The sequence below is a fragment of the Macaca nemestrina genome, chromosome 10 (assembly GCF_043159975.1).
Source record: "Macaca nemestrina isolate mMacNem1 chromosome 10, mMacNem.hap1, whole genome shotgun sequence".
NCBI classification, from domain to species: domain Eukaryota; kingdom Metazoa; phylum Chordata; class Mammalia; order Primates; family Cercopithecidae; genus Macaca; species Macaca nemestrina.
This window is the reverse complement of record NC_092134.1, coordinates 29,264,909-29,290,000: the sequence shown is the minus strand read 5'-3', so window position 1 is coordinate 29,290,000 and position 25,092 is coordinate 29,264,909. Positions and strand designations below refer to the sequence as shown.

Genomic DNA, 25,092 nt, shown 5'->3' with positions numbered 1-25,092 from the left:
CCTCCAACAGTCATTGGATTTGGGCCCCTTCAGGAGGCATGGCTTTGAGCAAGGCCACCGTAGCTGAGGCAATCCTTCCAGAAGCTGACCATTGAAAGCTCCTGGCATGCTTGATGCTAGGGCAACAAGCTTCCTTAGGGAGTCTGGATGGCGCATTTCCATGACCACTACAATGTATATTTTTCACAATAGGGATCAACTTCAAAACAGGAAGAAAATGTATCTTATTGGAAGTCACTTAGAACCAGCACTTAATGAAACAAAGATGGCATTTTTACCTGACCTGAGGTAAATTTTTTATTTTAATAACCATAAAACTGATTTTTCACCTTCATGAAGTCATTGTCTTACAGGAGACTCGGATTCAAATCATGACTCTTTCCCTCAGTAGCCAGGCCACCTACTCTGTACCTGTAAAATGCGGTACTTCTAAAGCATCCACTGCATCCATTCATTCACATGGTCCACTGAGTGATGGTCTGTCCTCCCCTTAAGCACAAACTGGCCCTAAGGGATGGGTCTTTTCTTCACGCAAAAGGTGAGCAATGCCCCCAGCCTTTCATTCTAGAAAGTGATGAGGCGATGATTTTGTATCCACAAAATGCATTATCAAAGCTCACCACTTTGGTGTTCATTTACTAAAGTTAGCAGAGATCTAGAATTTGAAAATAGTTTAGCAATGAGAAATAACTCCACTTAGCAAATTCAATTAATGAAACTAGTTCATAGTTTTAAATAATTTTTTAATTTATATGAAATAAAGACAACCCACATAGTAGACTTACAAATATTCTATTTCAAATTATATTCAAGACTGACTATCTTTCAAACCATATTCATGAGTCTGATGATATGTGCTTTGGCAGTTTTCAAGAAATATCAATCAAACCATAATTAAATTTCAACGTATAGGCTAAACATCCACTGAGCACCTCCTTTTGCGGTCAGCATTGGACTAAGTGCTTAAGGACAAGTAGTCTGATGCAATAAATTAAGAAATACATATTTAAGACTTATTATTCACAGAATTCTTGGCATAGTTATTTAAGTTCCTCCTGTTGAGAAACTTGAGGTTTGTGTTTTCCTTCTTTCAGTCCCAAAAGCTCCGTTTTGAGTTCTCCAGGCTTTGGTGGAATTTTAGGTATTGTCTGCAAAAAAAACAAAACAAAAAACACAAATGTCTAACCCTTAATAAGGCTGCAATTCAATGTAACCTGAAAGACTTTAAAGAGTAAAAAATAACAAAAAGTTCCCCTACTTGCTACTCAATGATAGATCTTTATTATGAGACGCTCTGGTTGATCTAAGTCCCTCTCTAACCCTGTGTTTATGAGTCTATCATCCTGGCAAGGTCTTCGGTATTACGTACTGCAGGACTCACAGAGGATAGCTGGCATCGCAATCAATGGACAGGTTCACAGCTTTGAATAAAACTTTCCACATTTGGAAATTCACTCCTGCACCATCTACTGACTCTCTACCATGTGCATGGCATAGAAAATAAGCGTTAGGAATTGATTTATTAATTCAAAAATATTAAGTGCCTATTATATGCAAAGCATAAAGCAGTATGCAAAAAAATACAAAATCCTTGCATTCAAGGAAGGTATTCAGAGTTGTGCACCTATCACCACAATACATTTTAGAACATTTTCATTACCCCAAAAAGAAACCCCATACTTATTAGCAGCCACTTTCATTTCCATACAACCCTCCCCAACATATCCATAGACAACTATTAGTCTTCTTTTTGTCTATATAGATTTGCCTATTCTGGATATTTTCTATAAATTGAATCATATTATATGTGGTCCTCTGTGTTCTTTCATGTAGCATAATGTTTTCAAGGTTCATCAATGTTGTAGCTTGTATCAGTATTTCATTTTTTATTACTCAATAATGCTCCATTGTATGGATATACCATCTATCCATCAGCTAAAAGGCATTTGGATTTTCCGCCGCTTGGATATTATGAATAATACTGCTCTGAATATTCATATACAAGTTTTTGTGTGGATATGTGTTTTCACATCTATTGGGCATAAACCTAAAAGTGGAATTGCTGGGTCATATGGAAACTCTAATGTTTAACTGCTTGAGAAACTACCAGGCTTTTCTGAAGCCACTGCACCATTTTATATTCCCATCAACAACGCGTGAGGCTTTCAATTTCTCCACATCCTTGACAACACTTGTTACTATCTGTTTTACTATAGCCATTGTAGTGGATATGAGGTGGTATTTCATTGTGGTTTTGATTTGCCTTTCTCTGGTGGCTAATAGTGCTGAGCATCTTTCTGTGTACTTACTGGTGTTCAGAAGATGACTTCTGAACAAAGACATGAAATAGGATGAGGGAGTCAGCCATGCAGTTACCTAGGAGCATTTCAGGCAGATGGAACCACAGGTGCAGAGGACCTAAGGCAGGAGTGTGGCTTCATGTTCAAGGAGAAGCAAGATTGTCAGTATAGCCGGCACAAAGTATTCACGGGGAGGTTAAGGGGAGAAAAGGGCAGACGAAAAAGGGAGTGGGGAGATAAAGTCTCCAGTGTTTTTCACGCTGAAATGGGAAGACACTGGAGAGTTCTGAGAAGAGTGGCATGTCTTCATTCAAGTGTACAGAGATGACAACGGTAGCTTTGCTGAGAATAGACCACAGGAGAGCAAGAGTGGAAGGCAGAAGACAGGTCAGAAAGCTATTACAACAACAGGTGAAAGTAACTGACAGTGGATTGAATTGGGTAGTAGCAACAGAGGTGGTGAGAAGCAGGCAGCATCTGGATGTACTTTTCAGGTTAATCCAATGGGATCTACTGATATGTACAGTATGAGAGAAGAATTAAAGACAACTCCTAGCTTTCAACCTGAACTACAACAGAGTCGTCTCCTTTGCTATTCAGATGATCTGAGATGGACAACTAAAACAAAGCACCTGTAGCAGTTCTCCCCAACCCAGCACTAAAGCACAAGTCTGGGCAGTCATCATGGTCTCCTCTGTTCGACTCTGCCCAGACCTTCCAGTTCTCAGACTAAAGGACTTGTGATCCGGCTTTGTTACAAAGAACAAAGTGGTTAACAATAGTGACAGTAATTGCTGGAGCAATACCAAAAGACCTTAGGTAAAGAACATATAAATGTTAATGAAGCACACTGCTTCCGACACACAGCCAGCCACCTGGGCCTTCAAGTTCCTACAGAGATACCTCATTGCCAATGTCACCAACCAATCAAACTGAGGTGGCCTTAGATCCTTCAATATGGCCCTTCTAAAGACCGTGGCTTCATTCTATCTCCTCCCAAGGTACAGGTAGCTGCTGTAACAACCCTTGCACATTCCCAATTATAATGAAATGGGTGAATCAAAGGTCAATTTCCCAAGGGCAAATCCCAGGCATTCCTTCTTTTGCAAGGCCTGCCTGATGTCTATTCCTGCACAAGCTATACACTAAACTGCATTACTGTGGAAGGTTCTTGTCACTTTGTCTCCACTAGGTATCCCTGATGCTCAATAGAACCCTTTTCAAAAGAAAAGCACTCTGAAGTTGTAAGAAAGAGCTCTTGCAGCACTGTTTGTACAAAAACTACGTACTACCTAAATGTCAATAAGGGATTGATCAAATAAATGTCATAGTTATATTATGAAATACTATGCAATAGTTAAAAAGATTTAATATACACAAACGTCTATTTATGTAGATGTTAACCAAAACAAGGAAGCTGCAGAGAAATGTGTACATGAACTCCTATTCACATGAAGGAAAAACATTCCACAAACTGTGTGTGTGTGAGTCCACGCATGCACAGGTGCATTCGTCCATTTTGCATTGCCCGAGGCTGGGTAATTTATAAAGAAAAAAGGTTTATTTGACTTGTGGTTCTGCAGGCTGTACAAGCATGGCACCAGCATTGGTCCAGCTTCTGGTGAGGCCTCAGAAAGCTTTAACTCATGGCAGAAGGCAAAGTGGGAGCAGGTGTAACACATGGCAAGAGAGGGAGTGAGAGAGCAAGCCAGGCTCTTTTAAACAACCAGCTCTCGTGAACTAATAAAGTGAGAACTCACTCATCACCACAGGGAGGGCACCAAGCCATTCATGACGGATTCGTTCCCATGACCCAAACGCCTCCCACCAGGCCCTACTTCCAACATTGGGGATCGCATTTTGGCGTGCAGTTTGGAAGGGACAAATATCCAACCCGTATCAGTGGGCATTCAACACCAGTGAGAAGAGGCGAAGGATATTCCCCAAACAAGACACAGTAGTTACGTGTGGGGAGCAGACAGGAGAAAGCAGGTTATAAGAGGGGGGATTTTCACTTTTTACTCTACATACTTGAATTCAGTTTGAATGTTTTACAAGAGTACTGGATTATTTTATGAACAGGAGCGAAAAAGAGACATACAAAACAGAAAGCTTGGGTTTCAGATCCTTCAATCACCTCATTAAGCTATGTGACTTTGAGAAATCAACTTCACTCTTCTCAATCTGTTTCTCATGTGAAAACAGGAATTACACCTTCAAAATTGTAGTGACAATTAACTCATGTTAAAAATACAAATGGGCCAGGCACGGTGGCTCACGCCTGTAACCCCAGCACTTTGGGAGGCAGAGGCAGGTGGATCACTTGAGGCCAGGAGTTCAAGACCAGCCTGGCCAACACAGTGAAACACCATCTCTACCAAAAAATAGAAATAATTAGCTACACATGGTGGTGTACGCCTGTAATCCTAGCTACTCAGGAGGCTGAGGCATGAGATTTGCTTGAACCCAGAAGGCAGAGGTTGCAGTGAAATCAGATCACACCACTGCACTCCAGCCTGGGTGACAGAGTGAGACTAGAACTCAAAAAATAAAAATACAACATAAGTGCAAATACAAATGGAGCCAGGCACACTGGCTCACACCTGTAATCCCAGCGCTTTCAGAGGCCAAGGTGGGAGGACTTCTTGAAGCCAGGAGTTGGAGATCAGCCTGAGCAACATTTTGAGACCTTGTCTCTACAAAAAATTTAAAAATTAGCCAGGTGTGACGGTGCACACTTGTCATCCCAGCTACTTAGGAAGCTGAGGCAGGAGGATTGATTGAGCCCAGAAATGTGAGGCTGCGGTGAGCTCTGATTGCACCACTGCACTCCAACCTGGGCAACAGAATGAGACCTGTCTCTAATTTTTTAAAAATTGTTTTTCATAAAAATTTCTTTAAAAAGAAACACTAATGATTCTCTGTAAGTGTTACCTGTCCAGGCAGAGTCCAAACAGAAATGACTGCTCCCAATACTGTGCTCCAAACCACTATTCACACCTATAGCATAACAGCACATTCTTATAATCATCTGCGCCATACTTTCTCATCTCCACCTCCCCAAGACTACAATTCCTGAAAAGAACCTTCAATTTCAGTTCCTAATTTAATGAATGCTTATTAAAATTAATTTAAATTTCTCCCTCCTTTGAATACCTATATTCACTCATCCTTCATTCGACAAACACTTATTGAGTGTCTGCTACATTCCAAGCAGTTGAGATACAAGAATGAACCAGACAGACACAGTCTGGAGCTTACATTCTACTGAAGCAAACTGACAAAGAACAAATGAATAGACAAAGAACTGCAGACAAGTGCTCTATGGAAACAAAGGATGAGACGGAATCGCAGAGGAGGAATTCTTTGGGAGCTAGCCCAAGGACCCTCATTGCTGGAGGAGAGATTTGAGCTAAGACTTGAAGTTCTGAAGAAGGAAACCAAGCCAAGTTGTTGGGGGGTAGAAGGGAGGAGGACATGCCAAGGATAAGAAAAAGAATGGCCCCGAAATGGGGACAGGTTTGATGAATTGGAGAAACAGCAAGGAAGCAGGTGTGAATGTTAACAGGGGAAAGAACTGGTAAAATGGTGGCAGATGGGCCACAGGTAGGCAGCGGCCAGACTGTGTAAGACCTCACAGGCCATGCATTGCCCTAGATGCAATGGGATGCCATCCAAAGGTTTTGGGCCCAGAGCAAATGTGATCCTAATTTCGTTTAAGATCACTTTTGCTGCCACAGGGAGAATGGAGTGGTCCAGGAGCATCTGCATTGCTGTAAGGGAATGCTTAAGGCTGGGTAATTAACAAAGAAATGAGATGCATTTGGCTCAAAAATAAAACATGAGCCCTCCCGCACTCACCAGCTCCGGTCGGTAGTATCTGTGCACCACTTCTGCCCCTGCGCACATGGCCAGGAGACTGGCTGTCAGCATTTTCAGGTAGGTGAACATGGGCACGCCCGCGGGCATGGTCGGCAGGCTGGACGGGGAAGGAAGGGGCAGTGTCAGAAGTTCCAGCTCATAACTACACCGCGCCAGGGCTGAGGCGCTCCAGCCAGCGCTGGATACGAGACACCGGCGGCGGAGGTGCGGGAAGTAAGCGGTCAGGGCACCAGGGTTCTCGCCCAATGCCACGCCTCGGTTTCCTCCTATATGAGCTGAGGGCAAGGAGAGGACGAACGCCCTCCAGGCCGAGGCCCAGTCCCAAACGTTTATCAGTGAGGGGCGCTGGCCTGCGGCATTAAAGCGAGCTCTTGATCAGCAAGCGGAAGGCCGACACCAGGTGGTTTCCCCGCGCCCCTTCTACCTCTAGAACTGTGGACTTCACTTCGCTCTGCCCCTATACATGCGCCCTAGAAGAGACTGTACCGCGAACTGCAGGGATGCTGGGCAACCGGTGTGAGGGCACACGAAGCAGACGGCAAGCGTGCCGGACCCAAAGTACAGTGACTGGGGATCGCACCGGACAGGAAAGCAAGAGCGCTGCCGGCGCAGGTACGTGACGCAGGCGGAAGTGGGACGCTGGGAGAAAGACACTGACTTTTTTTTTTTTTTAACCAATTCCTACACGTTCTCAGCCCCAGGCTCACAGCGCCTCCATCACTCTCCCTATAGTTAAATTTTCCTGGCAGATGTGGAGTCTAAGGCCAGGCCGTGGACTATTATTACATCATTTGTACTTTCGTGCACACAAAGGAAATCGCACGCCTTTACCACTTTTTAGGAGGGGTGGAGTCACACATTGAACATTTGCGTGCTTTTACGGGAGGTCACCCTCCTGTGACCTCTTGTGAGTTAAGTTAAAGGCACTCACTGTCCCTGTGTTTGGCGTCTTTTGATACCCGAAATAGAGCCACATCCAGACAGCTGTGGCCTTATGACCTGGTGCTACTGGGAAACGGGAAATCTGAAATGGACATAATATAATCCAGGCATTTTTCGATTGTTTTGATTATGGGTTTTTAAGTAAAAGGTTAGTGCAAGGGCCGGGGACGGTGGCTTACGCCTGTAATCCCAGCACTTTGGGAGGCCAAGGCGGGCGGATCACTTGAGGCCCTAAATTTGAGACCAGCCTGGCCAACATGGCAAGACCCCATCTCTACTAAAATATATATATATTAAAATATATATATGTATATATACACACACACAAATTAGCTGGGCGTGGTAGCAGGCGCCTATGATCCCAGCTACTCGGGAGACTGAGGCAGAGAATTGCTTGAACCCAGGAGGTGGAGGTTGCTGTGAGCTGAGATCGTGCCACTGCACTCCAGCCTGGGCAACAGAGCAAGACTCTGTCTCAAAAAAAAAAAAAAAAAAAAAAAAAAAGTTAGTGCAAGGCTAAATTCTGAAGGATTAATGTTGTATGTATGACAAATCACAATACTCATATTTTTAAAGAGCTTTATAGAGGTATATTTGACATACGATAAACTGCACATATTTAAAGTATACAATATGATGTGTGACATATGTGAGACCATTACCATAATCAAGATAATGAACATACCCAAACCCTCAGATGTTTCTTAGTGCTTCTTTCTACTTCCTCCCTCCTCCACGGCCTTATTTCCCTGGGTAATCACAGATCTGTTTTCTGTCACTATAAGTTAGTTTGCATTTTCTGGAATGTTACATAAATAGAATTATACAGTATGTACTATTTTTTGTGTTGCTTATTTCTTGCAGCTCAGTTTTTTGAGATTCATCCACGTTGTTGCATGTCTTAGTAATTCACTCCTTTTTATTGCTAGGTGGGTTTAGACTATAATTGGTTTATCTATTCAATTATTGGTAAACATTTTGGTTGTTTCTAGTTGTTGATGTGTAAATAAATAAAATTTAAAAGATGTTGGAACCTTAAAAAAAATACTGTTAAGCCTTGAGAGAGATGTGACTAATCTGAGTACATATGGTTACAACTTCTGTTCTCAGATTATATATTAACTCACATTCTTTTCTTGTTCTATACAATGACTAGAGAAAAATGACAGTGACAAAAACCTCCTGCCTTCTTAATGACCCTTGTTATGATTAATTTGCCCTTTATTGTCCTGCTTTGCTGAGACCAGATAACAGAAAACCCATGAGTATTACACCCTCTGTAAAAAATGTTAAATGCACCCTTTCCCAAAAAGAAACACTGCGTATAACCAACCAAATTTCTGTAACTTTGTGCCAATCTTGTATGAAAAGTGTTGAAATCCTGCTAAAAACTCCTGTCTCTGCCTATACAAATGAAATCTTAACTTTCTTACTTCAGAACGCTGACTCCATTCCTTTGGAGTTGGTGTTTCCAGGTGGTCCATTCTTACTCTTTGTGCTTGAATAAACCCTCTTTAGGTTAGATTTTGACCCTTTTGGTTATTTTAGGTTGACACTGCTTGTATATGAGGAAGACTGGTATAGAAGTCTTTCTGATAACACGGGCTTCCATTTTTATTAGGTACATCTCTAGGAGAAGAATTACTAGAGCATATGGAAGGTATATATTTAACTTTTTAAGAAATTGCCAGGCCAGGTGCGATGGCTCACGCCTAAAATCCTAGCATTTTGGGAGGCCGAGGAGGGAGAACTGTCTGAGCTCAGGAGTTTGAGACCAGCCTGGGCAACACGGTAAAACCCCGTCTCTACTAAAATACAAAAATTGGCCAGGTGTGGTGGTGTGCGCCTGTAGTCCCAGCTACTCAGGAGCCTGAGGCAGGAGAATTGCTTGAACCCAGGAGGTGGAGGTTGCAGTGAGCTGACATAGTGCCACTGTACTCCAGCCTAGACAACAGAGCAAGAGTCTGTCTCAAAAAAAAAAAAAAATTAATTAAAAAAAAAAGAAATTGCCAAATGAATTTCCAAAGCAGCTATACAAATTTATTATTTATTTTTATTTTTTATTTTATTTATTTTTTTGAGACAGAGTCTTGCTCTGTCACCAGGCTGGAGTGCAGTGGCACGAACTTGGCTCACTGCACCCTCCGCCTTCCTAGTTCCAGTGATTCTTTTGCCTCCGCCTCCCAAGTAGCTGAGATTACAGGCACATGCCACCATGCCCAGCTAAATTATTTTTAGTAGAGACGGGGTTTCACCATGTTGTCCAGGTTGGTCTTGAACTCCTGACCTCAGGTGATGCGCCTGCCTCGGCCTCCCAAAGTGCTGGGATTACAAGAATGAGCCACCATGCCCGGCTATTTATTAATTAATTAATTCATTCATTCATTCTCAAACAGTCTTGCTCTGTCGCCCAGGATACAGTGCAGTGGCATGATCTTGGCTCCTGAGTTCAAGCGATTCTCCTGCATCAGCCTCCTGAGTATCTGGGATTACAGGCAGGTGCCACCATACCTGGCTAATTTGTATAATTTTTAGTAGAGACGGGGTTTCACCATGCAGGCCAGGGTGGTCTCAGAACTCCTGACCTCATGTGATCCACCCACCTAGGCTTCCCAAAGTACTGAGATTACAGGCATGAGCTATCACACCTGGCCGAGCTGTACAATTTTACATTCCCATCAGCAGTGTATGAGACATATGAGACATCCCCATCCAGTTCCTTCAAATCCTCTCCAACATTTGCTCTGGTCAGTCTTTTCTATTTTAGCTATTCTAATATGTGGGTAATGGTTTCTCATTTTGGTTTTAATTTACATTTCCCTCATGACTAATGATTCAGATATTTTCATATGCAAAAAAAAAAAAAAAAAAAAAACATAAAAATCCTTGGACACATACCCCACACCATATTAAAAATTTTAAATGGATCACAGACATTCATGTGTTGATAGTCATATGCTGCATAACAACATTTCAGTCAATGGACCACATACGTGACCGATGGCCCCATAAAATTACAATGAACCTGAAAAAATCCTATAGCCTAATGACATCATAACTGTCAAACACCATGTGTTCATGGTGACGCTGGTGTAAACACACCATGCTGCCAGTCATCTAAAAGTATACCACATACAATTACGTACACTACATAATACTTGACAATAAATCTTGTTACTGATATATCGATTTACTATACTTCTATGCTTATCTTACAGTGTACTCTTTTTATTCTTTAAAAAAAAAAAAAAAAGTTAACTGTAAAACAGCCTCAGCCGGATCCTTCAGAAGGTACTCCAGAAAGCACTGTTATCAGAGGAGAGGACGACTCCTTGTGTACTGCCCTTGAAGACCTTCCAGTGGGACATGATGTGGAGGTGGAAGACAGTGATATTGACGATCTTGACCCTGTGTAGGCCTAGCCTAATGTGTGTGTTTGTGTCTTAGTTTTTCACAAAATTTTTAAAAGTAAAAAAAAAAAATTAAAAACAGAAAAAAGGCTTATAGAATAAGGACATAAGAAATGTTTTATAGCTGTACAATGTGTGTTTTAAGCTAAGTGTTATTACAAAAAGGTCAAAAAGTTTAAAAAATTATAAAGTTTGTCAAGTTACAGAAAGCTAAGGTTAACATATTATTGAAGAAAATGACTTTTTTATAAACTTAGTGTAACCTGGGTGTACAGCGTTTATAAAGTCTACAGTAGTGTACAGTAATGTCCTAGACCTTCGCATTCACTCACTGACTCACCCAGAGCAACAAGGAGTCCTGCAAGCTCTATTCATGGTAAGTGCCTGCTACATTTTTTATCTTTAACACTGTTTGGTTTGGTTTGTTGTTGTTGTTGTTGAGACAGAGTCTTGCTCTGTCGCCCAGGCTGGAGTGCAGTGGTTCAATCTCGGCTCACTGCAACCTCTGCTTGCCAGGTTCAAGCGATTCTCCTGCCTCAGCCTCCCAAGTAGCTGGGACTACAGGTGCCCGCCACTGCACCCAGCTAAGTTTTCTTTGTATTTTAGTAAAGATGGGGTTTCACCATGTTGCCCAGAGTGGTCTTGAACTCCTGAGCTCAGGTGATCCACATGCCTTGGCCTCCCAAAGTGCTGGGATTACAGGTGTGAGCCACCATGCCGGGCCTAATACTGTATTTTTACTGTACCTTTTCTAAGTTTAGATACATAGTTACTATTGCATTACAATTGCCTACAGTATTCACTATAGTAACATGCTGAACAGGTTTGTAGCCTAGGAACCACAGGCCATACAATATAGCCTAGGTATATAGCAGGCTGCACCATCTAGATTTGTGGAAGTACACTCTATAATATTTTTACAATGACAAAATCACCTAGTGACATTTCTCAGAATGTATCCTATTGTTAAATGACAAATGACCCTATTTTCTTGTGCTTCTATTTTCTTTGGTGATTCATCTGCTCAAATCTTTTGCCCATTTTTAAAACTGAGTTGTTTTCTTATGGGTTTTGAGTGTTCTTTTATATGTTCTGGACACAATCCCTTCATCAGATATGATCTGCAAATATTTTCTCCCAGTTTATTGCTTTTTATTAATTTTTGAGAGAAGTGTTTAATTTTAATGAAGTACAATTTATCAATTTTCCCTTTTGTATTATATTTAAAAAATATAACCCAGGGTCATAAATATTGTCTTCTATATTTTCTTCTAGAAGTTTTTCAGCTTTGGGTTTTACATTTAAGTCCATGATCCATTTTGGTTTTTTGTATGGTGTGAGGTATAGGTGAGGCAGGAGGCGGCACTTGACTCCCAAGGTGGAGCTTGGATACAGGACCGGATTGAGGAGCAACTAAAATAGGGAAGACGTGGAAGCTCTTCTCCATAAAACACACCAACTAATGTGCCATGTCAGTTTAGTTTTGTCATGGCAACACCCAGACGCTACCACTCCTTTCCATGGTAAAGACTCAAAAGTTACCTCCCTTTTTCTAGAAATTTCTGCATACTCAGCCCCTTGATTTGCATATAATTAGAAGTGGGTATAAGTATGACTGAGAACTGCCTCTGAGCTGCTACTCTGAGCACACTGTCTATGGGGCAGCCTTGCTCTGCAGGAGCAGTCTTGGAGTTGTAACACTGCTGCCTCAATAAAACTGTTTTCTTCTATCATCAGCTCACTCTTGCATTATTTATTTCCCAGGTGACACTCCTGGGCTAAGGGCTTGCCTGCCCTGCATCATGGGTACAACTTTGTTTTGTTTTTGCATATAGATATCTGAACAGCATTTGAAGCTTAGTTGAAAATCAGTTCACTTGTCCATGTATGTATGTGTCTATTTCTGGACTTTATTCTGTTTCTGTTGCACTGATATATTTATCTTTCTTGATGCCAATACTACACTGTCTTTTTTTTTTTTTTTTTTTTTGTGAGACAAGGAATCATTCTGTTGCCCAGGCTGGAGTGCAGTAGCATGATCTCGGCTCACTGCAACCTCCACCTCCCGGGGTTCAAGCTATTCTCCCATCCCAGCCTCCTGAGTAGCTGGGACTACAGGCATGTGCCACCATGTCTGGCTAATTTTTGTATTTTTTAGCAGAGACAGGGTTTCACCATGTTGGCCAGCCTGTTGTCAAACTTCTGGCCTTGGGTGATCCGCCTGCCTCAGCCTCCCAAAGTGCTGGGGTTACAGGCATGAGCCACTGCACCCGGCCAACACTGTCTTGATTACTGTAGCCTTATAATAATTCTTAAGTCAGGCAGTATTAGCTCTCTCAGCTTTAGTTATTCTAGATCTTTGCATTTCCATATAAATTTTAGAATCATTTTGTCAATTTCTTTTTTTTTTTGAGACGGAGTCTCACGCTCTTGCCCAGGCTGGAGTGCAGTGGCGCGATCTCGGCTCACTGCAAGCTCCGCCTCCTGGGTTCACGCCATTCTCCTGCCTCCGCCTCCTGAGTAGCTAGGACTACAGGCGCCCGCCACCGCGCCCGGCTAATTTTTTGTATTTTTAGTAGAGACGGGGTTTCACTGTGGTCTCGATCTCCTGACCTTGTGATCCGCCCGCCTCGGCCTCCCAAAGTGCTGGGGTTACAGGCATGAGCCACTGCACCCGGCCAACACTGTCTTGATTACTGTAGCCTTATAATAATTCTTAAGTCAGGCAGTATTAGCTCTCTCAGCTTTAGTTATTCTAGATCTTTGCATTTCCATATAAATTTTAGAATCATTTTGTCAATTTCTTTTTTTTTTTGAGACGGAGTCTCACGCTCTTGCCCAGGCTGGAGTGCAGTGGCGCGATCTCGGCTCACTGCAAGCTCCGCCTCCTGGGTTCACGCCATTCTCCTGCCTCCGCCTCCTGAGTAGCTAGGACTACAGGCGCCCGCCACCGCGCCCGGCTAATTTTTTGTATTTTTAGTAGAGACGGGGTTTCACCGTGGTCTCGATCTCCTGACCTTGTGATCCGCCCGCCTCGGCCTCCCAAAGTGCTGGGATTACAGGCTTGAGCCACCGCGCCCGGCCCATTTTGTCAATTTCTACCCAAAAATGCTTACCTGGATGATGGTTAGCATTAAATTGAATCTTTAAACATCTTCACAATATTTGGTCTTCTGATCCATGAATACAACATATCCATGTACTTATTTAGTTCTTACCCAATTTCTATCAGCAATGCTTTTCACTTTTTATGATACAAGTCTTGCATATCTTTTGTCAGCTCTATCCTCAAATATTTCATCTTTTTGATGCTATTGTGAATGGTATTTTTTCTAATTGTTTGTTGTTAGTACATAAACTACAATTGATCTTCCTACACTGATATTTTATCTTGCAACCTTGCAAATCTCACTTATTAGTTGTACCAGGTTTTTGTAGGTTCCACAGGATTTTCTACATAAACCAGCACTTGAGCAATGAATAAAGATGGGCTTTTTTTTTTAAATAGCTGTCATTTATCAATCTTGAAGAAGTTCACAAGGAAGTTCCCAGTTCTGTTTCTACATTACTAATTTTTTTTTTGAGACGGAGTCTCGCTCTGTCACCCAGGCTGGAGTGCAGTGGTGCAATCTCGGCTCACTCCAACCTCTGCCTCCCAGATTCGCACCATTCTCCGGCCTCAGCCTCCCGAGTAGCTGGAACTACAGGTGCCCACCACCACACCCAGCTAATTTTTTTTTGTATTTTTAGTCGAGATGGGATTTCACCGTGTTAGCCAAGATGGCCTCGATCTCCTGTCCTCATGATCTGCCCGCCTCAGCCTCCCTAAGTGCTGGGATCACAAGCATGAGCTACTGTGCCCGGCCTGCTAAAAGTTTTCATTACAAATGAATGTTGGATTTTGTCAAATGCTTAAACCGCATCAATGAAGATAATCACACTTTTTAAAAAATGTGTTAATGTGATGAATTATACAGACTGATTTTCAAATGTTGAACCAATTTTGTATTACTCAGATGAACTCTACCTGGTTAATTTTGTTTTTTATATATTATTGGAATATATATATATATATATATATATAGTTGGATTCAATTTGATAAATTTTGTTCAGAATTATATTCATGATAGTATTAGCCTGTTGCTTCTTTTCTTGCCACATTTTTCTACTTTTGGTAATGAGGTAATGTTGCCCTTATAGAATGAGTTGGAAAATGTTCCTTTCTCTTCAATATTCTGGAAGATCTGAACAGGATTGGTTTTATTTCTTCCTCAATTGTCTGCTGTAATTCACTGGTGAACCCAGTTGGGCCTGGCGTTTTTGTTGTAGGAAGGTTTTTGTTTTTTTGTTTTTTTGTTTTTTTTGAGACGGAGTCTCGCTCTGTCGCCCAGGCTGGAGTGCAGTAGCCGGATCTCAGCTCACTGCAAGCTCTGCCTCCTGGGTTTACGCCATTCTCCTGCCTCAGCCTCCCAAGTAGCTGGGACTACAGGCACCCACCACCTCGCCCAGCTAGTTTTTTTTTTTTGTATTTTTTAGTAGAGACGGGGTTTCACCATGTTAGCCGGGATGGTCTCGATCTCCTGACCTTGTGATCCGCCCGTCTCGGCCTCCCAAAGTGCTGGGATTACAGGCTTGAGCCACCGCGCCTGGCAGGAAGGTTTTTAATTACAAATTTGTGTTACTCCATTCTTGCATTGCTACAAATATCTGAGGCGGGGCAATTTATAAAGAAAAGAGGTTTACTTGGCTCACAGTTCTGCAGGCTCTACAGGAAGCATGGTGCCAGAATCTGCTCCTGGTGAGGGCCTCAGGAAGCTTCTAGCCACAGCAAGTAAAGGGGGAACAGGCATGTCACAAGGCGAGAATGGAAGCAAGAGAGAGTGGGGAGGTGCCACACACATTTTTTTTTTTTTTTTTTTTGAGACGGAGTCTTGCTCTGTCGCCCAGGCTGGAGTGCAGCGGTGCAATCTCACTGCAACCACCACCCCCCAGGTTCAAGCGATTGTCCTGCCTCAGCCTCCCGAGTAGCTGGGATTACAGGCGCACGCCACCACACCCGGCTAATTTTGTATTTTTACATTTATTTATTTATTTATTTATTTGATGCTGCAAGACACCACATCCGGCTAATTTTGTATTTTTACATTTATTTATGTATTTATTTACAAGATGGAGTCTCACTCTGTCACCCAGGCTGGAGTACAGTGGTGCGATGTTGGCTCACTGCAACCTCCAGCTCCTGGGTGGGATCAAGCAATTCCCTGCCTCAGCCTCCTGAGTAGCTGGGATTACAGGCATCTGCCACCATGCCTGGCTAATTTTTGTATTTTTAGTAGAGACGGGGTTTCACCATCTTGGCCAGGCTGGTCTTGAACTCCTGACCTCGTGATCCACCCGCCTTGGCCTCCCAAAGTGCTGGGATCACAGGCGTGGGCCACTGCGGCCAGCAATTTTGTATTTTTAGTAGAGATGGGGTTTCGCCATGTTGGCCAGGTTGGTCTCGAACTCCTGACCTCAGGTGATCTACCTGCCTTGGCCTCCCAAAGTGCTGGGATTACAGGCATGAGCCACCATGCCTGGCATGCCACACACTTTTAAACAACCAGATCTAGTGTGAACTCAGAGAACTCTCTCATCCCCAAAGGGAGGGTGCTAAGCCATTCACAAAAAATCTGCCCCTATGATCCAAACACTTCCCACTAGGCCCCACCTCCAACACTGGGTATTACAATTCAACATAAGACTTGGAAGGGATGACCATTGAAACCATAACAAAATTGAATTTCTTTAGTAAATATGGGGTTATGTAGGTTATCTATTCTTGAGTGAACTTTGATAGTTTGTATCTTAGGGAATTCATCCACTTTATCAAAGTTGCTCAAGTTATAAAATATAATTGCCAAAATATTCTTATGATCCTTTTAATATACATAGAATCTGTAATTATGTAACTTCTTTCATTTTCATATTATTGTGTCTCTTTTTTCTATTAAGCCTGACTAGAGGTTTATCAATTTTATTGATCTTCTCAACATACAAGCTTTGGTGGCACTGATTTTTCTCTTGTTTTGTTTTCTATTTCATTGTTGTTTTTGTTTGTTTGTTTTTTTCTGAGACGGAGTTTCACTCTTGTTGCCCAGGCTAGCGTGCAAGGCGCAATCTCAGCTCACTTCTACCTCCACCTCCGGGGTTCAAGCAATTCTCCTGCCTCAGCCTCCTGAGTAACTGGGATTACAGGCATGCGCCACCACACCAGGCTAATTTTGTATTTTTTTAGTAGAGACGGGGTTTCTCTATGTTGGTCAGGCTGGTCTCGAACTCCCAACCTCAGGTGATCCACCCACCTCAGCCTCCCAATATTTCATTGTTTTACACTAAATATTCATCATTTCCTTTCTTTTGCTTATGTGGAGTTTCAGTTACTCTTCATTCTCTAATTCTTAAGGTGGAAGCTGAGGTAATTGATTTGAAAGCTTTCTTGTTTTATTTGGCACTTAGTGCTATCAATGTTCGGTGACTCTTTACACTTTGGATATCCTTCTGCCTAAAGTCTTTCTGCCTCCTCACGCTCTGCCGAGGCTCCCAAAGAGCCCTGAGAGGGTGGACTCTGGTGCCACACTGCCCTGGCAATAATAATCTTGACTCTGCCACTTAATAGCTGTGTGACCTTGCTCAAGTTACTTAACCTCTCTGTATGTCAGTTTCTTTGCCTGTAAAATGTAGATAATAACAATAACTACCTATTAATTTTAGGAGTCCAGTTGGCTGGGCAATTATGCTTAGATGTGTGGTCAAACATTTTGGTTTCTGTGAGAGTGTTTTTGGATGAGATTTAACATTTAAGTGGGTAGACTTTAAGTAAAGCTGATTGCCTTCCAAAATGTGGGTGGGCCTCATCCAATCAGTTGAAGGTGTAAATAAAACAAAAAACTGACCTCCCCAGGGCAAGCTGGAATTCTCCAGCAGACAGCTTTTGGACTTGAACTATATACAATGCACTGAATGTTTATGTCCCATCCCCCACTACCAAATTCCTATGTTGAAACCTAATCACCAACATGATGCTATTAGGTGAAGTCTTTGGGAGGTGGTTGGGTCAGAAGGACACAGCTCTCGTGAATGTGATTAGTGCCCTTATAAAAGAGGCCCAGAGAACTGCCTCTTCCCTTCCACCACGTGAAGACACAGCTAGAAGGTACCATCTATCAACCAGCAAGTGGGTCCACTCACCAGACACTGAATCTTCAGGCACCCCGATCGTGAACTTCCCAGCCTCCAGAACTCTAAGAAATAAATGTGCGTTGTCTATAAAGCCACCCAGTTTTTGGTATTTTGTTATAGCAGCCCAAACAAAGACGCAACCTTGACTCACATTTAATCCTAAGGATTAAATGAATTAATATAGACAAAGTACTTACAGCAGTCCATGGCACATATTAAACAGTCAATAAATGTTAACAGCTATAATTACCACCATCATCATCATCATCATTATTCTGAATATAACTGCTGTCTTTAGCACCAATTCTTGTACTGGTCTCAAAAGCCCTCATATGCAGTAAGGACACTGGTACCCACTTATGGATGAAAATCTACTATTGGACAAATCCTACCCAATAGCAAGCCTTGTTGACAGTAAGATGTAACTAACTGGCACAACATTAGCTACTAGAGAAGTAAGCTCACTACGTTCCAGAAAGGGAGAGGAGGCATTACGAAGAGGAGAAAGGGAAACAAGCTGAAGTGACTTGGCTTGTCTTTTGCAGTTGTTCTATCATTTGTCCTATCATACTAAGTCTCTCCTGAAGTAGAGGCACAAATGGCAAAGATAAGAGAGTAACACATCTCCCAGGCTTCCCCAGCTCTGGTGGGCTATGCTCACAAGCAGAAAAAGTTTGTCTTCCAGACTCAGACGCAGGATGTTGAGAGAGAGAGAGAGACACTGATGGGACAAAAGCCAGTTTGCTGCAAGTGCTTCACCATTTTCAGGTTCAGTGTCCTCACCGACAACTCCTCCCATAAGCTTTCTTTTTTTTTTTTCTTTTTTCTTTTTTTTTTTTTTTGAGATGGAGTCTCACTCTGTAGCCCAGGCTGGAGTGCAGTGGTTCGATCTCGGCTCACTGCAACCTCTGCCTCCCGGGTTCAAGCGATTCTCCCACCTCAGCCTCCCGAGTAGCTGGGACTACAGGTGGCAGACATGGGGTTTCGACATGTTGGCCAGGTGGGTCTCGAACTCCTGACCTCAGGTGATCCGCCCGCCTCAGCCTCCCAAAGTGCTGGGATTACAGGCGTGAGCCACCACGCCCGGCCTCCTCCCATAAACTTTCTTTTGCCATGCAAGATTGAGCAGAGGACCCTGGTCTCTTGAGGTTCTGAGTGGAGTTGGCAGGACCCAGAAGCATAGCAACCCACAGTGAGGGAAGCCCTTGCTGCCCAAGGTAATTCCCCAAGTGCAGACATCCTGAGAAAAGTTTGCTCTCTTCACACACACTTTCAGTCACCAGAATTCTCTCCCTGAAATAACTGAGACAAGCCACCTGATGTAAGACTTTTCTAGACGACGGTCCTGAGCCATTGGCAAAATCAGAGAGGATGGGCTTTTTTTCATCCATTCAACATACATTCATTGAATATTTACCATGTGCCAGGTTCTGAGTAGTATCTACTAATGGACAGGGTATTCGTAAAAGTTCTGTACTGTTTTAAAAGTTTCACTTAAACTTTAAATAATTGATATACTACAAATTAACCTTTCTTTATTTACTCACGAGAGCCTTTTCCTGGATCCTAGAATGAAGAAAATTCATGGAGCACAGAGCCACAGTCATCTCCCAGCTCACAGGTCACGTGAGTGAGAAATAAACTTCTGTGGCTGTAAACCACCGAAGGTTTGGAGTTACCTGTTACTATATGCATGAACTCAGGAAACCTAACAAATACAGCAGTCACGTTTTTTATCATCCTGCAAACTAGAAAAACCCAAAAGCCTATTCCATTAAGAGTTCCTTAATAAAGTACAAACACCAGTGACAGAAATGGAGAACTAATGAAACAAGCCAGCTGTAAGAACCACGGGGACATAAAAGAGAGGTTAGTTTGTAAGATTACGAACCACTGAGATGTAAAAGTGGGGTTAGTCTGTAAGGTTATGGGAGGTGATGCTCGAATGGGATCTAGTCTCGTAGACGCCAAAGGTTAATATTCTCACATATCCAAAGTAAAGCAGAGAGCGGTTTATGTAGAGCTTTACATTCACCCTCATTTCACAGATAAGAAAACTGAGGCCCAAGATGGCACAGTGGCCTCGACGACCAGGTTTTCCACTTTCAAAGTCTCTCCCTCACATCTCATTACCTGATAATGCAACAGTCTTTAATCGGCGCGAATTTCGGGGTGGAAAGGACTAGATAATGCTGATAAGCGTCATCATCCCATATACACAGCACCCAAAGGTCAGCACCCTATAGCCCACGCGTCCACCAGTCCCCGAAAATACTGGGGACAAAAGCTGACGTCAGCGGAGGGCTCCTAGTCCCAGTCTTCTGGTCCTCCACCCTTCCCGAAAAGCCAAGCGGCGGAGCTGGGGCGCCCTGCGAGAAGAGGGTGAGCGTGATTGGGCTGTCCTGCATCACGTGACGGTCAGTACGCGTGGGATTTGGCTCAGAGGAGGCGGAAGTGCAGCGCAGAAAGGGGGTCCGTGGCGGAGGGCAGAAGCCTGGGGGAGGAGCTTGAGTCCAGCCACTGTTGGGGTACTGCCAGCCATCCGGCCCAGGTCTCTGGGGTTGTCTTACCGCAGTGAGTACGACGCGTACTACAGAGACCGGCCGCCCGTGTGCCTGGCAGGTGGAGCCGTCCGCATCAGCTGCCTCGGGGAATGGAAGCGGAGAACGCGGGCAGGTAATGCCGGGGCTAGCACTGCCCCTCCCTTGCGCCCCTCACGGCAGGGCAGGTTGGCTGGCGAGCGCGCGCGCACGCAGGGGTCTTTTAAATCCCGGCCCGAATACAAAGGCCGGGGCCGCGCGTGCGCACAGCAGCTTGCTTGGCCCTTCCCTGGCTGCGGCGGCGGTGGCGGTGGCGGTGGCGGTGGCGGTCGGGGTTGCTCTGAGGGTTACCTGGTGCACCTGGACCCTTCTTTGGTTCCCCGCGATAACCAGTTGACTATAAAATATATTAGTAAACATCCAGCAGTCTTTGGTTAATGTGTCTTTTTGGATGCCTTTCTTGGCTACGTTTCCCTTCACTCTCCATTACCACGCTAAGAGCTGTAAAGATGAGTGTCGAACATTTCCAGCTCCAGGAGTTTTCATTTTAAAGTTGGTTGATTTGTTACGGCTTCCTCCCCTAAGGCCTACTAAAAGCAATGTTAAGGGTCATGGGTTAGATAATTTTGTTGTGGGAATATGTATACCACTCTCGAGTAGTCAATCTAAAAATGACCTTTGAGTTTTCCAGTGGTCTTGGGGACGATCTTAAGAATCCGTTTTTAAAAAGTCCTTTGGGGGAGTCAAGAGAAGGATTTGCAAAAGCAAGAGATTTAGGGATTTGAACTCCTGGTGGAAAACTAAATTTTTAAAAAATGGATATGGTGGCAGTTTTTTAAAAGATAAAGAGTGATGATTTACATTGAAATTAAAAGAAAAAAAACCTATTATACCTAATGAAGAGTTATCCTGACTCTCAGTGGCTAATGGGAGCTGAATTTAGGCAATGCAAAGGACTTCTATGGGCCTGTTCATGTCTGTAAAGTCGACATGTCTGGAATCTGATTCTGACATGCCGAGAATTGGTGTTACATGAAAGGGCACACTAACCAAAATAAGAGTTTAGGAAAAGAGATATATGTAGACAAAGTGTGGGCTTTATCTTGACTTTGTAGATCAAGTCCTGGAATAAATTACTCCACTTCTTTCCCAGAACTTTACAAATAAGAGAATTCACCAAAATTTGTGGAAATCTCTCTCGTGACCTTACTTCAGAGCAGAATTGAAACTTGGGCCAAGAATAAATTACACATTGTAAGACTTTATCCAGGGTCTTACAGCAAAATAGTAGGACTTGAATACACTGTTTAGCTCAAAGCTGTGACATGTCAGCCTGACTTCATCCAAAAGGCTATCGACCAGATTTTATTTTGTCTTGGAAAGCTTTCACCTTTCAGAAACTGTGGAAAATTCTGTGTAATCTTCTGAAATGACTCAGACCCCAGGTAATCCTTAGAGAGTAGTTCTCTGTCACCCTTGACTGTGCTAGTCAAGAAATGTAATGTGGGATGTGAAAAAAAATAAATTTACTTCTTTTTTTTTTTTTGAGACAGAGCCTTGCTCTGTTGCCCAGGCTGGAGTGCAGTGGCGGATCTTGGCTCACTGCAACCTCCTTCACCTGGATTCAAGCGATTCTCCCACCTCAACCTCCCGAGTAGCTCGGATTACAGGCACCTGCCACCAGGCCCAGCTAATTTTTTTGTATTTTTAGTAGAGACAGGGTTTCACCATGTTGGCCAGGCTGATCTTGAACTCCTGTCCTCAAGTGATCCACCCGCCTCGGCCTCACAAAGTGCTAGGATTACAAATGTGAGCCACCGCGCCCAGCCGACTTTTTATTTTAGAAGACTAATTTCAGATATTCAAAGAAGAAAGTCAAATTCCATTAATATAGACTTTTTTTTTTTTTTTTTTGAGACAGAGTTTCACTGTGTTGCCCAGGGTGGAGTGCAGTGGTGCAATTACCGTTCACTGCAACCTCTGCTTCCCGAGTTTAAGCGATTCTCATGTCTCGGCCTGCCAAGCATCTGGGACTACAGGTGCCCAACACCACGCCCAGCTAATTTTTTGTATATTTAGCAGAGACGAGGTTTCACCATTTTGGCCAGGCGGGTCTTGAATCCCTGGCCTCAAGTGATCACTTTGGCCTCCCAAAGTGCTGGGATTACAAGCATGAGCCAAAGCGCCCGGCCTAGACTTTATTTCAATGGCAAAATAGTTCAGGAGTCTTAGAAAGTGCTTACAGTCTAATCAACCAGAGAGGAATAAAGGAGGAATTTTATAAGGGTACTGGGTTGTTTCCAGTGACCTCAGGCGTGAAAAAGACATTTACTGAGGATGGAAAATAGGATGCCAAATCAAAAGTGACTGGAAGAGAGTGGCATGGACCACTAAGAATACAAACAGGAAAGATTAACCCTCAAATGAGAATAGGCTTTATAGAAATGTTAAGGAGACCAGGAAGGACTGTTTTAGTTAGATGTTGACAAGAAGAATAATAAAGATTTGGCTTTTCTGCCCAGTATACTGGCATGGTGGCAGCAGACAACAGAACACCTAAGTACTTTGTTCTGATTTGGATTTCACATCTCCTATGTTAGGAAAATGATTGTCTGACTGGAAATGGCAGAATGAGTATCTTTAAGACTTAAAGCTCAAGATCAATGAAGGCATTTAGGAGAAGTTTCAGGTGTTCTAACAGAATCATATGCCCTGGCCTGTGTGTGTTGTATTTCAAGGGAAAGGCCAGATTAAAGCAGTGTTTGAGGATTTGTAGCAAATGTACGGGCCCTGGAAATAAACACATGGGTTCCTGTTCTTCCAGAGGTAGAGTCTGTCCTCTCTTTACCTTGATCCTGAACAAAATTTTTACTTATCGATGGTTACTGAGCATTTTTAAAAGAAACTAATTGACCAGGCACGGTGGCTGAAGCCTGTAATGCCAGCACTTTGGGAGGCCAAGGTGAGTGGATCGCCCGAGGTCAGGAGTTCAAGACCAGCCTGACCAACATGGTGAAACCCCATCTCTGCTAAAAATACAAAATTAGCCAGGCATGGTAGCATAACTAGTGACCATTACACTACAGTATCAGTTCAGAAAGAAAGCAAGACATGTACTAGACAGGCAGCATCAGAAGGATGCTGACAGGAGGTACCTATGGTAGTCATTTTTATAGCAAATTTATTATATACCAGGTACTGTTTTGGATGTTTTACATATGCCAACTAGCTTAATCCTCATAACCAATTATTAGGTTCTGTTGCCATTTTACAGATATGGAAGAGATTAAGAGGCATAAAGAGATTAAGGAACTTGCCCCTAGAGCTAGTAAATGGGAGAGCTGAAATTTGAATCCAGATGACCTGGCTTCAAAGTCTGCCTCTCTAGCTAGCAAATCTGCTTTACCGCTTCTCTTAGTGGGCAAGATGGCGATGGGCTGATGGCAATCCAGTTAGGTGAAATAAAAACCTGGCTTACTACTGAAAGAATCAGGCAGACTGAAGAGAGGTCTGTACTCATATGCCATGTATCTCTATCCCTAACTTTGTTCCTTTCAGTAGCTTAACAGCAGCAGGGTGCTGATGGCATGCTGATAAAATTCGTGAGTGACCCAAGCCTGGGAGGAATTTGTGGAATTGACTGATTGATTGAATCAGAGTCCAGATAAATCCTGACTGACTGGAATGGTGAATCATCTTTTATAAAGAAGAGGCACAATCCTATACTCAGCTGCAGAAAAATCAGTGATAAAGTGGAATGAGGGAGAAGTGATACAAGGACAGTTTTCATTGATGGGAAACTCAGTGTGAATCAACAGTATAATGTGGGTGCCAGTATAGCTAGTGTCATGGATTCTGCAGTTTGTCTCCAAAATGAGCAAGTTGGTAGTCCTGCTCAGTTTCAGGCTGATGAGGCTTTATCTGGAGTTTTGTTTGATTCTGAGTACCAAAAAATGACCAAATACTGAAGAAATTTGACATCATACTACATGAGGAATTATACTATTTGAGGAATACTATAGGAGGACTGGCTTATTCTAAATCTTTATATTCACAGTTTCTAGTAGAAGGTACATATGGTGAATACACAGACCTCCATCTAGCAATATCAAATGGAATCTTAACAATAGTTATGGTGCTATCGCATCATCATTGACATAACCAGACCCCTTTAGTTGAGTATTTGGATTATTTAGCCTTGTTCATTATTTTGTAAGTATTCAGTGTGGCATGTGCTTTTTTTAAGTGAAGATAATAAGATGTATTTAGAAAATAGCAACTTAGGCTGGGTGCAGTGGCTCACACCTGTAATCCCAGCCTTTGGGAGGCCAAGGTGGGAGGATCACTTGAGGCCAGGAGTTCAAGACTAGCCTGGGCAACATAGTGAAACCTCATCTCTACAAAAAATTTAAAATTTAGCCAGGCATAGATGCATGTACCTGTAGTTCCAGCTACTCAGGAGACTGAGGCGAGAGGATTACCTGAGCCCAGGTGTGTGAGGTTACTGTGAGCTATGATAGCACCACTGCACTCCAGCCTGGGTGACAGAGCCAGACCCTGTCTCTTAAAAAAGAAAAAAGCAACTTAAATCCCTAAAATAGTGTAAAATAATTGAAGATAAAAGAAGTTGGAGTCATTAATTTTAGAGAAAACCTTAAAGATTTAGTTTTTTGAAATACAGCAAATCTAGCCAGGCATGGTGGTGTGCGCCTGAGGTCTCAGCTACTCAGGAGGCTGAGGCAGGAGGATCACTGGAGCCCAGGAGTTGGAGGCTGCAGCCAACTATGATCATGCCA

General features: G+C 43.0%; 2 protein-coding genes across 7 annotated transcripts in view; one reads left to right on the top strand and one right to left on the bottom strand.

Moving 5' to 3' along the window:
- Positions 1–726: 726 nt before the first annotated feature.
- Positions 727–20,460, bottom strand: LOC105497728 (ubiquinol-cytochrome c reductase complex assembly factor 6). 5 transcript variants are annotated; one of them, XM_011769049.3, is made up of 3 exons: positions 20,327–20,460; positions 6,162–6,279; positions 727–1,148 (listed from the first exon to the last, which is right to left on the bottom strand). In XM_011769049.3, the coding sequence occupies exons 2-3, from the start codon at positions 6,267–6,269 to the stop codon at positions 1,041–1,043; spliced, it is 216 nt and encodes a 71-aa protein (XP_011767351.1). In that variant the 5' UTR covers positions 6,270–6,279; positions 20,327–20,460; the 3' UTR covers positions 727–1,040. The 5 variants fall into 5 exon arrangements, with proteins under 5 accessions (XP_011767351.1, XP_011767349.1, XP_011767348.1 ...); XM_011769047.2 differs by lacking the exon at positions 20,327–20,460 and adding an exon at positions 19,890–20,094; XM_011769046.2 differs by lacking the exon at positions 20,327–20,460 and adding an exon at positions 6,607–6,855.
- LOC105497729 (thymine DNA glycosylase) overlaps positions 20,303–25,092 on the top strand; it is a 22,528-nt gene continuing 17,738 nt past the window's right edge. The window contains exon 1 of one of the 2 annotated variants that reach the window (XM_011769051.3): positions 20,303–20,432. In XM_011769051.3, coding sequence (XP_011767353.1) covers positions 20,410–20,432 — 23 coding nt within the window. In that variant the 5' untranslated portion in view covers positions 20,303–20,409. The remainder of the gene's footprint in view (positions 20,433–25,092) is intronic. The other variant, XM_011769052.3, reaches the window with a different exon arrangement.

Bases quoted from the DNA above. Each gene is read 5' to 3' on its own strand.
- LOC105497728 (XM_011769049.3), bottom strand. From the start codon at position 6,269: ATGCCCGCGGGCGTGCCCATGTTCACCTACCTGAAAATGCTGACAGCC. The intron at 1,149-6,161 runs GTGAGTGCGGGA...TTTTTTTTGCAG, and splicing joins GATACTACCGACCGGAGCTG to ACAATACCTAAAATTCCACC.